Genomic DNA, 18,008 nt, shown 5'->3' with positions numbered 1-18,008 from the left:
TGTATATATTGGAGAAGGAAATGGCAACCCCCTCCAATATTCTTGCCTGGAGAATTGTATGGACAGAGGAGTTTGGTGGGCTACAGTTCATGGGGTTGCAAAGAGTAAGCTACAATTGAGCACATATGTGTATATATACATACATCTCTATATAGATACACACATACATACATATATACATGGAATACTACTCAGGCATAAAAACAATTTTTGTCATTTGCAGCAACATGGATGAACTTGGAGAGCATTATACTAAGTGAAATAAGTCAGAGAAAGACAAACACTGTATATCTTACATGTGGAATTTAAAACTACAATAAACTAGTGAATATAACAAAAAAGTAGCAGACAGATATAGAGAAAAAATTAGTGGATGGGGTTGGGAGTGGTAATATATAGGTTGGGGAGTGGGAGGTACAAATTATTGGGTATAAGACAGGCTCATGGATGTATTGTACCACACAGGGAATATAGTCCATATTTTGTAAAAACTGTTAATGGAAAATAATATTTAAAAATTGTATAAAAATCATGATTTTATAATATTTGTACATGCACAATCTTCAACTTCATAAAAAGTGAAAAAAAAAGAACTGCTGATTCTTCATTCTTTTTCCAGCTTAATGAGTAGCTGAGTGCACACTGCTGGTCAGGGGCCATGACCGTACCTGTTGGCCAAAAGCTGGGACCTGGTTCCTGAGGGCGAGGTCAGGTAGATGGCCAGGTCTCCCCTCCTGGGGTGGGTGATGGTGATACGCACAACTACATGCTCCAGGTAGTTGACGTGATGGTTGGGGTTGTCGGAGCAGCCCGAAGCTTTGTAGATGGAGCGCACTGCACTGTTGGGGCGAATCGTCCTGCAACAGAGAGAAGAAGTTTGAGCAAAGTGCACAGCAGAGCTCAATTGAGTGAACCTGCAGGCCTGGCAGGACTACATGATGTAAGATAAGCAGTGGGTGCTGCTTACTAAAGGACCAGCCCCTCACGCAAATGGTTAGGTTGCTTAAAGGAGTAATCCTGCTTGGACTGTGAGAAAGATGTTAAATGAGAGGAATGGGGAATTTAAGGTGTCTCTGATCTTCATGAAGGTAGTGGATATCGATCTTGTTAAAACAGATTCCTAGGCTCTGGAACTGGAGTTCCTGGGGTGGGTCACGAATGAGCATTTCCAGCAAGTTCTCCAGTGACAGTGATGTTGCTGATCTATGGAATCCACTTTGTGTACCACCAGTATAGGGGACTTGGGGACTACTATGACCTTGGTTCAAATCACTGGTCTACCATTTTCTTGCTCTATAAACTAAGAAGAGCCCACTCTTCTTCTTGCCTACAAGGTCCTGTCTTCTTCCCAAACTCCCTCCTGTACCTCTCTGCCCTCTGAATACTGGGTTCCAGCCACACCAGCACTGGTTTGAGTTCTGGAATAATTCAAGTTTCCCAGCTCAGGGACATTACATATGCTACTCTGCCTCTAGTGCCTTTTTATTGCTGTTCCTATGGCTGACTCTTCTTTCATGATCAAAGCTTAAATTTCACTCTCTAAGCACATCATTGAACCATAGGAAAATCATGTTCCCTACCTTTCATTTTCTACCCTTTTTATTTCACTTATTATAACTTGTAATTATCTATTTATTGTATTGTTTTGGTTTGACTTCCCCAATAGACTGTAAGCTCCATAAATGTGGAAGAATTTCTTATTCCTGTTTCTATCCCTAATATCTAGCCCCATTCTTTTTTTTAAATTTATATTGTATTGAAGGATAATTGCTTTAAAGAATTTTGCTGTTTTCTGTCAAACCTCAACATGAATCAACCATCAGATCAGATCAGTTGCTCAGTCGTGTCCGACTCTTTGCAACCCCATGAATCGCAGCATGCCAGGCCTCCCTGTCCATCACCAACTCCCGGAGTTCACTGAGACTCACGTCCATCGAGTCAGTGATGCCATCCAGCCATCTCATCCTCTGTCGTCCCCTTCTCTTCCTGCCCCCAATCCCTCCCAGCATCAGAGTCTTTTCCAATGAGTCAACTCTTCGCATGAGGTGGCCAAAGTACTGGAGTTTCAGTTTTAGCATCATTCCTTCTAAAGAAATCACAGGGCTAATCTCCTTCAGAATGTACTGGTTGGATCTCCTTGCAGTCCAAGGGACTCTCAAGAGTCTTCTCCAACACCACAGTTCAAAAGCATCAATTCTTCGATGCTCAGCCTTCTTCACAGTCCAACTCTCACATCCATACATGACCCCTCCCTTTTGAAACTCCCTTCCATCTCCCTCACCATTCCACCCCTCTAGGTTGATACAGAGTCCGTGTTTGATTTCCTGAGCCATACAGCAAATTCCCATTGGCTATCAATTTTACACATGGTAATATAAGTTTCCATGTTACTCTTTCCATACATCTCACCCTCTCCTCCCCTCTCCCCATGTCCATATGACTATTCTCTATGTCTTTTTCTCCAATGTTTCCCTGTAAATAAATTCTTCAGTACCATTTTTCTAGATTCTGTATATATGCATTAGAATACAGTATCTATCTTTCTCTTTCTGACTCACTTCACTCTGTATAATAGGTTCTAGGTTCATCCACTTCATTAGAACTGACTCAAATACATCCCTTTTTATGGCTGAGTAATATTCCATCGTGTATATGTACCAGAACTTCTTTATCCATTCATCTGTCAATGGACATCTAGGTTGCTTCCATGTTCTAGCTATTGTAAATAGTGCTGCAATGAACAATGGGATACATGTGTCTCTTTCAATTTTGGTTTCCCCAGGGTATATGCCTAGGAGTGGGATTTCTGGGTCATATGGTGGTTTTATGCCTAGTTTTTAAAGGAATCTCCATACAGTCTTCCATAGTGGCTGTATCAATTTACATTCCCACCAACAGTGCAAGAGAGTTCCATTTTCTCCATACCCTCTTCAGGATTTATTGCTGTAGCCTTTTTGATGATGGCCATTCTGACTGGTGTAAAGTGATATCTCATTGTAGTTTTGATTTGCTTTTCTCTAATAATGAGTGATGTTGAGCATCTTTTCATGTGTTTGTTAACCATCTGTATATCTTCTTTGGAGAAATGTCTGTTAGGTCTTTTTTCCACTTTTTGATTGGGTTGTTTGTATTTCTGGTATTGAGTTGTATGAGCTGCTTGTATATTTTGGAAATTAATCCTTTGTCAGTTGTTTCATTTGCTATTATTTCTTCCCTTTCTCAGGATTGTCTTTTCACCTTGCTTATAGTTTCCTTTGCTGTGCAAAAGCTTTTAAGTTTAATCAGGTCCCACTTGTTTACTGTTGTTTTTATTTCCATTACTCTACTCTTGCCTAGAAAGTCCCATGGACGGAGGAGCCTGGTAGGCTGCAGTCCATGGGGTCGCTAAGAGTCGGACACGACTGAGTGACTTCACTTTCACTTTTCACTTTCATGCATTGGAGAAGGAAATGGCAACCCACTCCAGTGTTCTTGCCTGGAGAATCCCAGGGATGGGGGAGCCTGGTGGGCTGCCGTCATTGGGGTCTCACAGAGTTGGACACGACTGAAGCGACTTAGCAGCAGCAGCAGCAGCAGGAGGTGGGTCATAGAGGATCTTGCTTTGATTTAGGTCATCGAGTATTCTGCCTATGTTTTCCTCTAAGAGTTTTATAGTTTCTGGTTTTACATTTAGGTCTTTAATCCATTTTGAGTTTATCTTTGTGTATGGTATTGGGAAGTGTTCTAATTTCATTTTTTTACATGTAATTGTCTAGTTTTCCCAGCACCATTTATTGAAGAGGCTGTCTTTGCCACCTTGTATATTCATGCCTCCTTTGTCAAAAATAAGGTACCCATAGGTGCATGGGTTTATTTCTGGGCTTTCTATCTTGTTACATTGGTCTACATTTCTGTTTTTGTACCAGTACCAAACTGTCTTGATGACTCTAGCTTTGTAGTATAATATGAAGTCAGGAAGGTTGATTCCTCCAGGTCCATTCTTCTTTCTCAAGACTGCTTTGGCTATTTGGGATCTTTTGCGTTTCCATATGAATTGTGAAATTTTTTGTTCTAGTTCTGTGAAAAATGCCCTCAGTAATTTGATATGGGTCACATTACATCTGGAGATTGCATTTGGTAGTATAGTCAGTTTCACAATATTGATTCTTCCTACCCAGGAACATGGAATACCTACCCATCTGTTTATGTGGTTTTAGATTTCTTTCATTAGTGTCTTATAATTTTCTGTGTACAGTTCTTTTGTCTCCTTAGGTAAGTTTATTCCTAGATATTTAATTCTTTTTGTTGCAATGGTGAATGGGATTGATTTCTTAATTTCTCTGACTTTTCATTGTTAGTATAGAGAAATGCAAGTGATTTCTGTGTATTGATTTTGTATCCTGCAACTTTGCTAAATTCACTGATTAGCTCTAGTAATTTTCTGATACTATCTTTAAGGTTTTCTATGAACAGTATCATGTCATCTGCAAACAGTGAGAGTGTTACTTCTTCATTTCCAATCTGGATTCTACTTATTTATTTTTCTTCTCTGATTGCTGTAGCTAGGACTTCCAGAACTATGTTGAATAACAGTCATGAAAGTGGACATCTTTGTCTTGTTCCTGATCTTAGGGGGAATGCTTTCAGTTTTTCACCATTGAGAATAATGTTTGCTGTAGGCTTATCATATATGACCTTTACTATGTTGAGGTAGGTTCCTTCTATGCCCATTTTTTGAAGAGTTTTCATCATAAATGGGTGCTGAATTTTGTCAAAGGCTTTTTTGGCATCTATTGAGATGATCATATGGTTTTTATCTTTCAATTTGTTAATATGGGGTAACACATTGAATGATTTGCATATATTGAAGAATCCTTGCATCCTGGAAATAAACCCAACTTGATCACAGTGTATGAGCTTTTTGATATGTTGCTGAATTCTGTTTGCTAAAATTTTGTTGAGGATTTTTGTATCTATGCTCATCAGATACAATATGCTACAGGTCAATATACTATGATATTGGCCTGTAGTTTTCTTTTTTTGTGTTGTCTTTGTCTGGTTTTGGTATCAGGGTGATGGTGGCTTCACAGAATGAGTTTGGAAGCGTTCCTTCCTCTGCAATTTTTGAAAGAGTTTTAGAAGGATAGGCATTATTTCTTCTCTAAATGTTTGACAGAATTCTCCTGTGAAGCCATCTGGTCCTGGGCTTTTGTTTTTTGGGAGTTTTTTAAATCACAGCTTTAATTTCAGTGCTTGTAATTGGGTTGTTCATAATTTCTATTTCTTCCTGGTTCAGTCTTGGAAGACTGAACTTTTCTAAGAATCTGTCCATTTCTTCCAGGTTATCTGTTTTATTGCCATATAGTTGTTCATAATAGTCTCTTATAATCCTTTGTATTTTTGCACTGTCTGTTGTAACCTCTCCTTTTTCATTTCTAATTTTGTGGATTTAATTCTTCTCTCTTTTTCTTGATGAGTCTGGCTAAAGGTTTGTCAATTTTGTTTATTTTCTCAAAGAACCAGCTTTTAGTTTTATTAATCTTTACTACTGTTTCTTTTTCATTTATTTCTGCTTGGATCTTTATGATTTCTTTCCTTCTACTAATTTTGTTTGTTTGTTTGTTTGTTTGTTTTTTAGTTCTTCTTTTTCCAGTTGTTTTAGTTGTAAAGTTAGGTTGTCAACTTGATGTTTTTTTTTGTTTCTTGAGTTTCTAGAACTGTATTGCTATAAACGTCTCTCATAGAACTGCTTTTGCTGCACCCCATAGGTTTTGAGTTGTCGTCTTTTCATTGTCATTTGTTTCTAGAAATGTTTTGATTTCCTTTTGATTTCTTCAGTAACCTGTTGGTTATTTAGAAATGTGTTGTTTAATCTCCATGTGTTTCTGTTTCATACACTTTTATTCTTGTAATTGATATCTAGTCGTATAGCATTGTGGTCAGAGAAGATGGTTGGTACAATTTCAGTTTTCTTAAATTTACTGAGGTTTGATTTGTGACCCAAGATATGGTCTATCCTGGAGAATGTTCCATGTGCACTTGAAAAGAAAGTGTATTCTTCTGCATTTGGATGGAATGTCCTGAAGATATCAATGATATCCATCTCATCTGATATATCATTTAAGACTTGTGTTTCCTTATTAATTTTCTGTTTTGATGATCTGTCCATTGGTGTGAGTGGGGTGTTAAAGTCTCCTACTATTATTGTGTTACTGTCAATTTCTCCTTTTATGTCTGTTAGTGTTTCTCTTATGTATTGAGGTGCTCCTATGTTGGGTGCACAGATATTTACAATTGTTATGTCTTCCTCTTAGATTGATCCCTTGATCATTATGTAGTATCCTTTCTTATCTCTTGTAATCTTCTTTATTTTAAGGTCTATTTGGTCTGATATGAGGATTGCTACTCCAGGTTTCTTTTGCTTCCCATTTGCATAGAATATATTTTTCCATCCTCTCACTTTCCGTCTATATGTGTCTTGAGGTCTGAAGTGGCTTTCTTGTAGACAGCATATATATGGGTCTTGTTTTTGTATCCATTCAGCTCGTCTGTATCTTTTGGTTGGAGCATTTAATCCATTTATATTTAAAGTAATTATTGATATATATGTTCCTATTGCCATTTTCTTAATTGTTTGGGGATTTTGTAGATCTTTTTTTCTGTTGTATTTCTTGACCATATAAGTTCATTTAACATTTGTTGTAAAGCTGGTTTGGTGGTACTGAATTCTCTTAACTTTTGCTTGTCTGAAAAGCTTTTTATTTCTCCATCATTTTTGAATGAGATCCTTGCTGGGTCCAGTAATCTTGGTTGTAGATTTTCCCCTTTCAGTACTTTAAATATATCCTACCATTCCCTTCTGGCCTGCAGAGTTTTTGCTGAAAGATCAGCTGTTAAGCATATGCAGTTTCCCTTGTATGTTACTTGTTGTTTCTTCCTTGCTGCTTTTAATAATCTTTCTGTGTGTTTAGTCTTTGTCAGTTTGATTAGTATGTGTCTTGGCGTGTTTCTCCTTGGATTTATCTGTATGGGACTCTTTGTGCCTCTTGGACTTGATTGACTATTTCCTTTTCTATGTTGGGGAAATTTTCAACTATAATCACTTCTAAAATTTCCTCATACCCTTTCTTTTTATCTTCTTCTTCTGGGACCCCTATAATTCGAATGTTGGTGTGTTTGATATGGTCCCAGAGGTCTCTGAGACTGTTTTCAGATCTTTTCATTCTTTTTATTCTGTTCTTCAGAAGTTATTTCCACCAATTTATCTTCCAGTTCATTGATTTGTTCTTCTGCTTCAGATATTCTGCTATTGATTCCTTCTAGAGTATTTTTAATTTCAGTAATTGTGTTGTCTCTATATGTTTATTTTTTAATTCTTCTAGGTTTTTGTTAAATGATTCTTGCATTTTCTCCATTTTGTTTTCAAGGTTTTTGATCCTCTTTACTATCATTATTCTGAATTCTTTTTCAGGTAGTTTCCCTATTTCCTCTTCATTTATTTAGACTTCTGTGTTTCTAGTTTGTTCCTTCATTTGTGCACTATTTCTCTGCCTTTCCATTATTTTTTTTTTTAAGTTATTGTGTTTGAGGTCTCCTTTCCCAGGCTTCAAGGAAATTTGAATTCTTTCCTTGATGAAGGTTGAATTCTTTCTTTCTTTTGGTTTCTGTTCTCCTAAAATTGGTCCAGTGGTTGGTTTGAGCTTTGTATAGGGTAAGATTTATGCAGAGTTTTTTTTTGTTTGTTTGTTTTTCCTCTGATGGGCAAGGCTGAGTGAGGTGGTAATCCTGTCTGCTGATGATTGGGTTTGTATTTTTGTTTTGTTTGTTGTTTAGATGAGGCGTCCTGGACAGGGTGCTACTGGTGGTTGGGTGATGCCGGGTCTTGTATTCCAGTGGTTTCCTTTGTATGAGTTCTCACTATTTGATACTCCCTAGTCTTAGAGTCAGTGCTCCTATTCCAAAGGCTCAGGGCTTGATCTCTGGGGCATATGTTCCATGCTGAACAGCCTCAGAAGCTTCAGGCTTAGCATCTTGAAGTTTGGCTGGGAAGACTGGTGGGTGACAGCTGGTCACTGTCACCAGGCCTTGCTCAAAGTTCTGACGTGGCTCTGGGTGCCTCTGGTCAGCTGTGTCTGAGCTACTTCACTGGGCTCTGAGGGTCCCGGGCATCTGGCAGAAAGGGCGCAGAGATGCAGCACATGCAGGAGGAGATCTGGACTCCTCCCAGCTGCATGTGCCACCAGTCCCATTCTTGCTATCCAATAAATGAAAGAAAAATAGATGCTGAATTGGTAAATGAAATATGTGTAGAAATAAACAATTATTCCATTTGATCTCATTTCTTCATTTGTCAAAAGGGAATAAAACCCATGTTGTTATCAAGTTTTAAGAAGAAAACACACTTTAAGTTGCTAAGAACTCAATAAATACTGGTTAACTTTTTACTCCTTTATTTATTTTTTTCATATTCTTTGCCACAAATGGGTAGAATGAGAAAAAATTTAGTCCATTTGTTTCCGCTTCCTAACAGTTTCCTCAAGAATTATAATGGCTCTGTTCTTATTACAAACCAAAGTTCATAAGTATTTTTCTGAGCTAACTCTGTATAAAAAGAAAGCCAAAAGCAAAACTAATAAAATCATTATGCTGCTGCTGCTGCTAAGTCGCTTCAGTTGTGTCCGACTCTGTGCGACCCCACAGACGGCAGCCCACCAGGCTCCCTCGTCCCTGGGATTCTCCAGGCAAGAACACTGGAGTGGGTTGCCATTTCTTTCTCCAATGCGTGAAAGTGAAAAGTGAAAGCAAAGTTGCTCAGTTGTGTCCGACTCTTCGCGACCCCATGGACCGCAGCCCACCAGGCTCCTCCATCCATGGGATTTTACTGGAGTGGGGTGCATAAATCCTAATTCTTCAAATTCAGTGCCTAGGAGAGACTTCACCATCACTTGGTAAATCCTGTTGCACAGCCTCCAGGTTTGTGTGACTGAAACAGGACACTGGGCCCTGGAATCTGAGTAAAGTGCAATCTCATTTACTGTGCATCCTGCATCACTCTCAGAGAACTACATGGTAAGCAACTAAATTTCCAGAACATAAGGTCGAGTTTTGGGGGTATACCAACTTATGGGAGATACTTCTACCATCAGACAGAAATACTTACAGAGTAGAAACTTGAAGAACATCCACCTGTAAGGATTCTCCCATCCCCTTATAAAATATGCTTTTCTTTTAAGGATTCTTGGCTTATACTAGCGGGCTTTCCTGGTGGCTCAGATGGTGAAAAATCTACCTGCAATGTGGGAGACCTGGGTTCTATCCTTAGGTTGAAAAGATCCTCTGGAGTAGAGCATGGCAGGTTATACTAGGACGGATTTAACAGTTTAGGGTCTTAGACATTCTATTAAAATTTTATAATCACGTTAGAAAACAACTACACAAACTACTAGTTTTCATGTGCAACACAGGGCTGTCTCGAGACATCTGCATAGGCCAGCTCTCTTTTAGGGAATGGTCATGCTGTCTGCTTGCAGCAAACATTACTTGATTTGTCGGTCTGTGCTCTCCACACACACGTGCTGCTGGGGAACAGTGGTCCACTTCTCCGCCTCCATCACCATGGCTTCTGCATCCATCAGTCCAAATCCATAGAGATGGCTCACTACAGAAGGCAAGAAGTTGGTCAGCTTTACCATGGTTGGTAGCAACCTATGCTATATATGTTGACTTATACTTTCACTCTGTAGAAAAGCCAGACACAACCCAATGGGAGCCAAGCTTTCCTTCTAGTAACAATTAAAAAACAAATAAAACAAGTAAATAATCAAAAGAAGAAAATAAGATGAATGCATATTGTTCACTGAATATGTATTGTAACTAGTAACAGAACTACCATTTATGAATTGTTATTACGTTGCAAGTATTAGTCCATATTTTTACATTTAATCCTCCTAACAATCTTAAGATGTTAGTGCTATTACTATTATCACTCATGGATGAGGAGAAAGAAATTTGGCTGAGACTGACTAGCAGTTCAGTGGTTGAGCCAAATTCTAACCCACAAAGATTTACTACCAGGCTCCACTGTTAACCACTTGTATTCAAGTGATAACACCATTCCATTTGTAAGATAAAATAATTAGTAGGTTTAAAGAGAAGTGTACACAACTTCTCTTAGTGCAGTCAAAACTAACATGCAAGAAATACCAATTTTCTGACATATCTAGTTTTTTGGTTGAAAATCCTAGAAGACATAAATCATTACCTTTCCTCTAGCATATGAAAAATTTATTAAAGTTTATGCATGAAATATTTGGAGGCTTCTAAACTTTCCTGACACCTTCTTATCCTCGGATGTTGTAAACTTTTAGTTCTCAGTGAGAATATCTATTTATCTAAAGCTAAATTTGACCTAACTTTCTCAGAAACTTTACCTATATATAGGAAAACTTAATGATGATACAGTGATAGCTACATTTGCAACTCTTTCTAAAAATACTTTAAAATCCCAGTTGAATACATAAAATCTCCACCTTGCATTAAACTCTTTTATATCTTTAAACACAAAGCCCTACTTTACTCTGCTATGGCAAAGATATATGTAGAATTTTTATACAGGTACTTTTGCAACTTGTATTATAAATATTTTTCTTAATTAAAAAATAATGTATGTTCATTGTAAAAACTTGTAAATACATCCAGAAAAGAATAATTAAAACTCATCAATAACCTCATCACAAATTGGTAACTGTTATTAACAAGTCTATTTAGATTTAGTTACATAATATTACATGAGGCAAGCTTGCCTCCTTAATTTGAAGAGATACAGAGTAACACACATATAATAGAGGAGAAATGTCAAATTTGGGATTAAGGAAACCAAATTGTGGAGCTCTTTTGTTAAAGTTCACTGAAATCCTATGTTGTCACTTATCACTTAACCACAGTCTATATCATTTCACCATGGATATTCAAAGGTATTTTCTTGCCCTGGAGGAATTGAAATTATTGATGAAGACACAATGCGAGGCTCTCTAACTCTTCATGGTACCCAAATATCTCCAAGCCAGTGTCAAGTGATTTTAAACCAGTATAATTTATAATTTAATCTCAGTTCAGGGAAATAAGATGAGAGATTTGATTGATATGAAGGGGGCGGGGAAGAGGGTGAGGGGGTGGGTTTGGGGAGGGTAAGGATTTTGAATAGTCTGCAAAATGGGTGTTTTGGCCCCAGCTCCGCTTTGCACACTGCCCTTCCCCACCTCCCTACCCCCAATAATTGTCAACTTAACAACCTTTAGAATAAATTAACACGCAGAGCTGTCAAATACAACAAACACTTCATGGCTGTTAAACAACCACTTGAGTTAAGTAGAAAAGCACCTTGAGTCTTTATGAAGGCTGTAAATTGTTTCCTTTTCCGACTCAATTCCTACCCTCCAGAGACAAGGTCTGTTCATGTAATACTCAAAGGAGGTGTTCAGAACAAAGGCTGAGTAGCTCCCGTTAAACTACAGAATGGCGAGTCAACAGAAAAAAAATTTTTATTACTAGAATATTAATAAACAAGGAAATTAGACTAGATCAGTGAAGGCCACCAAATCTCTAATGGAGACTTGCAGCATTTTAAAATATTTTAATATACTGAAATTGAGAATCTGTCCACAATCATGATACACAGCTGAAGGAAAAAAAAATGAAATAAATTTATTTTTTCTTTTTTTGGGAGGAGGGGGGCAATGCCAGCAATGTATCAACTCTCTTCTGAATGGCAGTTATTTGTTTGGTTTTTGGTAAATACTAAAGAGAAAATAATTACACAATAAATGTGTTGGGCAGATAAACTCCTTCAAAACATGGTGTTAACAGGGAAAATAGCCATTAAATGGTTTGAAAGCTCTAGTAGTTTTATGAGATATAAGTGACATGTAATAATTTTTTTATATGACATGAAGTTTCACATTCTAAAATTAACTTATAAATTCAGAACATGTGTTTTATTTTGTTTGCTTGTTTCTGTTTTGGTGACCATTTGAGTCACATCTCGCTCATCACACTGTTACCATTGTTACCATGCCACACGGGGTATGGTTTCTCTTCAGTGACTGCAGGGCCTCTGGCTTAGAGAAGAAGTTCCAAATGTATTTGTGAAGTAAATGAATGTAACTGATCTGAGAAACTGTATTTAATTCACCAAGTGGCATAAAATGTTTCCAGGAGAATTGTAATGGGGAATTAGGAGGCCTGTTCATTTTGTTACAGACTCCTATAAACTCATCATTAATGACTAAAAATGTATCCTAGTGTAGAGCCAATATTCCCACTTTCAAAAATTTTACAATTACCTGTATATAATATGCCATGCAAACAATTGGTTGTGATATGACCATTCTGTAACTAAAATAGTTTTATCTATGCACATTTCTCATGCCATGACCTGAGCCTGAAAATAATTTTATGATGATCAAGTGGAATCTCTCCATGCAGGCACTGTGCCAAATGCAAAATTCTATGGATTCAGTATTTAGAAAGACAATGAGGGAATAAAGCATGTATAAAGACTAAATATCTTGAAGCATAGCTATGATAGGTATTTCAGAAACTAAATCTAACTCTTTGAAGAATGTGGTTGAACAAACTTAATAAAAGGAATTTGAAAAACTCGCTTACTAGTATATTTGTTCCATTAGGTGGCATGACTGTTTATGCAGAGAAGTTCCAAAAAGTGGAGCTGCCTTGTGCCAGAAGTATAACTAGCTTTTATTCCAAGTAATCCAAAGGCTTCCCTGCTTGGACAGTTGGGTGGACAAGCAAAGAGAGGAAGATAGATGATGTTCCTGGGAGGTATATTTTCATTTTCTGATGAGACTAGAAGTGCCAAGAGGAGCTAGTCATTAAATACACAAGTAAATAATTGCATAGTTCAAAAGCAGATACAGTTGATTTAGACAGCAGTACTAGCTATGAGACCTAAAAAAGTCAATTCTAAAGAAAAGTTAGAAAACTTAGTAGGCAAAGAAAAATTGGAATTTGGGGGCACAGGAAGTTATAACCAGGGAATTTGATATATCCTTATTGATGCCAGCTATTTTAAACCCTTTAAAAAGAAATATCACACTGATTGGCTATTTCATGATAACTCTAAATGGCTATTAGTAAAGCCCTGTCTAATATAGTAAAGGAATTGATTGGAACAAGTTTGTTTGTTCTTTAACTTTTTTGAGCTCCCTGAAGTAATAAGGCTTTTTGCTACCAGCTGTCAGATATACAGAGAATGCTATGTAGCAACCAGAAGGGCAAACAACAACAAAAATGGCTATGAGAGATTTAAAATTTTGCCTGTGACTGCAAAAAATACCACTAAGTGACTGCTATCCATTCCTAAGCATTTAGTATAAAAGTACAGTCAATTTCTTCCATTGGGGAAATCATTTCTTATGACTAGTTTGACTAAATGTCTAGGTTTACCCAGCGTTGTCCTGGTTTGAGCACAGAATTCCTATGTCCTGGAGAAACTCCTTACTCATGGGCAAACCAGGTGAGTGGCCACCGCACGTGGAACTGAGGGAGCATGGAGTGGCGCTGAACTTTCACGTCTTTTCCTATCAATAGCCTAGTAACTGGGAGGCAGCTGTACAGGAATTCTGAACTTTGTATTTGTTGAGACGTATTCAATCATCAAAATATAAAGTGTGGTTGATAAATTAGGTTCGATTACTCAATTGTTAGAAAGGGACAGTTTCAATACACTTCACTGATATAAGCTAAGAATTTATCCCATTAATTATGATATCACTTGTGCAGTTTGGAGCACCTACTACAGTCAACACAATGAGGCTCTGAAAGAAACAGAAAATGCTGTGAGTTCTCAGACTGCCAGGGGATGAGATAAGAATAGCTCTATGATTTCACTAAGAAACAAAAGTGGTAACTGTGTAATCACTGTAAGTGTGTACAAAAGACTTCAAAAGTCAAGAAAAGAAATCAGTTAAAAAAAAAAGATAATGGATAAAAAGCTTCCAAGAGAGCCTGCTCTATAGAAAGTACTCAATGAATGTTAGCTGAAATTTGGAGTCCGGAAGATGACATAGAGGGGAAGGTGATATCTGGACTGGGCTTTGGAGCTCTCGTCGGATTCAGCGATGTGGAGCCAGAAGCTGGGGCCAGAATGGAGCCTCCTGATTAAAGAATCATCAGGTCTGTGTACCATTCTTTGGCGCAGTGAGTAACATGGCAGCCCTGGCGTGTGGGGAGAGTGGTCGGCAGGGCATGGGCATTAGCAGTCTACGTGGCCGGAAGTAAGGGGGAGAGAGTGGACTGTGGGGGAACTGGATGCCAACCATGACTGTGGGGTGTCTTCTGCCATCAGTCAGGCTGCTGTTCTTCTACCTAAGGGGAAAGCCACCAGGCTGAGAGATAGTTAGGCAAATGCAAATTACTGGCTTGAGGGGGGCTGCCGATCTGCAGGGTGGGGTTGAAACTTCCACTGAGATCAAAGAGCTCCTGCGGCTGCTGGAGTTCTCGCACCTTTGGGTTCTTTGATCCTCAATGTGCTGAACTACCTGTTCTGAAATAACTGCTCCCACCAGGGACCCTGCACCTCCCGCACCTACTAATCAAACCAGGCAGAGGGCGTGAAACACACCCCATTGCACATGAATAATGTAAATGCTTAAGTACTGCTTCTTTTAAAGTAGAAGTAAACAGCTAAATAGGAAAACATAAAATGTAAGATTCATAAGCATGAAGAAGCAGAAGTAATACTCTTCCGTCTATGTCAGCATTTCTACACCCAAACATCTTGACAAATGAAAACAGGATGCTTGCAGAATTAGCCTTTTCTTCCCTTTTCTTACTCTCTTTCTCAGATATCTATCTCTTTATTATGTATCCTTTAAATTTCAGCATGAAAAGCACATAAGCTTCTTAGAGAAATCAGAACTAGAACTGCAGTGCTTTCTTCTGCCTCCTCCTGCAAAATGCAGACTCCCCGGGGGCAGGAAAAACCCCACATCCAGCACCTGCCTTATTGCCTTACTTTGCATGGTTTGTTTTTAGTTTTCCTTTGCTTTTCCTAAAATTGTAGGCTCTACTAACAACTGCAGCCAGATCCAAAGATGCCAGCCATCACCAGCACTATCAAGGAATTGCATGTGGAAGGTTTCCAGACACTGATACTTGGCTGTCTGCGGGGTCTGCACTTCAAAGCGCCCCTTGGGATATGTTTGGTCAGCAGCTGTAGGTAGTCAGGCAGGCTCATCATTACAGAGATGAAGTAAAAAGAGTTTAGGAAACCACTGCTGAGTTTTTCTCCTCCATGTACAATGTACTTCATTATACTTGGTGCATATGCACACAATTTATTATATATGCATACGCTAGTAAAGTAATGCTCAAAATTCTCCAAGCCAGGCTTCAGCAATATGTGAACCGTGAAATTCCAGATGTTCAAGCTGGTTTTAGAAAAGGCAGAGGAACCAGAGATCAAATTGCCAACATCCGCTGGATCATGGAAAAAGCAAGAGAGTTCCAGAAAAACATCTATTTCTGCTTTATTGACTATGCCAAAGCCTTTGACTGTGTGGATCACAATAAACTGTGGAAAATTCTGAAAGAAATGGGAATACCAGACCACCTGACCTGCCTATTGAGAAACCTATATGCAGGTCAGGAAGCAACACTCAGAACTGGACATGGAACAACAGACTGGTTCCAAATAGGAAAAGGAGTACATCAAGGCTATATACTGTCACCCTACTTATTTAACTTATATGCAGAGTACATCATGAGAAACGCCGGAATGGAAGAAGCACAAGCTGGAATCAAGATTGTCGGGAGAAATATCAATAACCTCAGATATGCAGATGACACCACCCTTATGGCAGAAAGTGAAGAGGAACTAAAAAGCCTCTTGATGAAAGTGAAAGAGGAGAGTGAAAAAGTTGGCTTAAGGCTCAACATTCAGAAAACGAAGATCATGGCATCTGGTCCCATCACTTCATGGGTAATAGATGGGGAAACAGTGGAAACAGTGTCAGACTTTACTTTTTTGGGCTCCAAAATCACTGCAGATGATGACTGCAGCCATGAAATTAAAAGACACTTACTCCTTGGAAGAAAAGTTATGACCAACCTAGATAGCATATTCAAAAGCAGAGACATTACTTTGCCAACTAAGTTCCGTCTAGTCAAGGCTATGGTTTTTCCAGTGGTCATGTATGGATGAGAGAGTTGGACTGTGAAGAAAGCTGAGTGCCAAAGAATTGATGCTTTTGAACTGTGGTGTTGGAGAAGACTCTTGAGAGTCCCTTGGACTGCAAGGAGATCCAACCAGTCCATTCTAAAGGAGATCAGCCCTGGATTTTCTTTGGAAGGAATGATGCTAAAGCTGAAACTCCAGTACTTTGGCCACCTCATGTGAAGAGTTGACTCATTGGAAAAGACTCTGATGCTGGGAGGGATTGGGGGCAAGAGGAGAAGGGGATGACAGAGGATGAGATGGCTATATGGCATCACCGACTCAATGGACGTGAGTTTGAGTGAACCCCGGGAGTTTTAGGTGATGGACAGGGGGGCCTGGCGTGCTGCGATTCATGGGGTCGCAAAGAGTCGGACATGATTGAGCGACTGATCTGAACTGAACTGAAGATACATATTTACTGTTATCTTTTAAAATTTACAGAGTTAAGAAGATATGCCTGCCTTCTCTTAAGGGGATTTAAGAAAAGATAAACATGTCAAATTATTTTTTCTTCTTCTCTGGCCATTCTTCCTTTGTTTGCTTCCAAAGTGACTATAATAGGAAAGTAATTTGTTTAAGGTGCTTGACTAGTATTTCTTGACTGGAGGTAGGAAAACTATTTTACTACCTTGGGGAAACTTAGCCATGTATTCCTAGGCATATATAGATCACAACTGGGCTTGTTTTTAGGAAACTATGATTGTTTAGACAGAGATGAGAACAAAATAAAAAATGTTCCACAAGGGTTTTTGGGTGAAAGCTAATTGAAGATTAGATTGACCATATGTCAGCTCCCCAGCCTAGATCTTCTTGTCATATAACCTGGACAAACAATTACCAGACTGGGATCTTAATGAGCCAGCAGTCAAAAATTCATATTTTTGAATTATTCACATGTTATTTATAGATAATGCTTCATTTACCTTTCATTTATGTTTGCCTTTTCCTTAAATTTGCATAAAGGCATAGAAAATCTGACTGATGTTTATATTTTCGTGTGGGACAGCCACGACCTCCAAGGCCTGGTTAGTATATTTTCATACTCAGTAGTTAATAGAGGTTGCAAAGATATGATTATTTTATCCAACTACACCAAACATCCATGGCTCACCTGATATGATGCCATCACCTACTGTTGATATGATGGGTGGCAAACCCCAAAGAGTGATACACAGAAGAGCTTATTCCTTGCAGCTAGGAATGCCGCCTTCTGATTGGGAAGAAAGCCAACACTTATCTTTGTAAGTTTCAAGTGCTATGTAAGGCTTCTCGTGAAAATTCCTTTTCATTTAGATAAAACTCAAATAAGGAACAATAATAAGGACATTTCTGTAAAACTCACAAAAATAGGCCATTATAGAAGACTGCATATTCTCTTAAAAGAAATAATACTTGAGATGGTTCTTATGTCCTGGATTAAGATTTGGATTCATAGAGGTGTAATTCATGGAGTAAATTATGAGACAGGGATATTTGGAATGGTACCTTCCTCAAGAAAGCTATGTGGGCCTGGAATCCCATGAATGGATTTAATCTGCAGGTAATGAAGTAGCCAGCAATCAAAAAATGACATCATTTATTTAATTAATATTTTAGAAAGACTGATCTGGCATTGATGTGTGGGGTATGAAATAGCAGAAGGACTGAGGCAGGGAACTAGTTATTTCAATGGTGCAGGCATGGGAGACCATAAAGAGGGTTATGCAAGAGGTGAATGAAATAAGAAATCACATAAGAAAGGGGCAAAGAAATTTCACATCTCACACTGTAGGATGCTCAGTCAGAGTGAACA

General features: G+C 38.4%; 1 protein-coding gene across 5 annotated transcripts in view; it reads right to left on the bottom strand.

Moving 5' to 3' along the window:
• PCSK5 (proprotein convertase subtilisin/kexin type 5) overlaps positions 1-18,008 on the bottom strand; it is a 519,845-nt gene that overhangs the window by 208,827 nt on the left and 293,010 nt on the right. For all 5 annotated transcript variants that reach the window (XM_070794669.1, XM_070794670.1, XM_019966083.2 and 2 more), the window contains exons 11-12: positions 9,520-9,637; positions 669-857 (exon numbers count right to left, since the gene is read on the bottom strand). In XM_070794669.1, coding sequence (XP_070650770.1) covers positions 669-857; positions 9,520-9,637 — 307 coding nt within the window. The remainder of the gene's footprint in view (positions 1-668; positions 858-9,519; positions 9,638-18,008) is intronic.

This window comes from Bos indicus, chromosome 8, assembly GCF_029378745.1.
Source record: "Bos indicus isolate NIAB-ARS_2022 breed Sahiwal x Tharparkar chromosome 8, NIAB-ARS_B.indTharparkar_mat_pri_1.0, whole genome shotgun sequence".
Classification (NCBI taxonomy): domain Eukaryota; kingdom Metazoa; phylum Chordata; class Mammalia; order Artiodactyla; family Bovidae; genus Bos; species Bos indicus.
The sequence above is the reverse complement of the archived record's forward strand: the minus strand, read 5'-3'. Positions and strand labels throughout refer to the sequence as shown.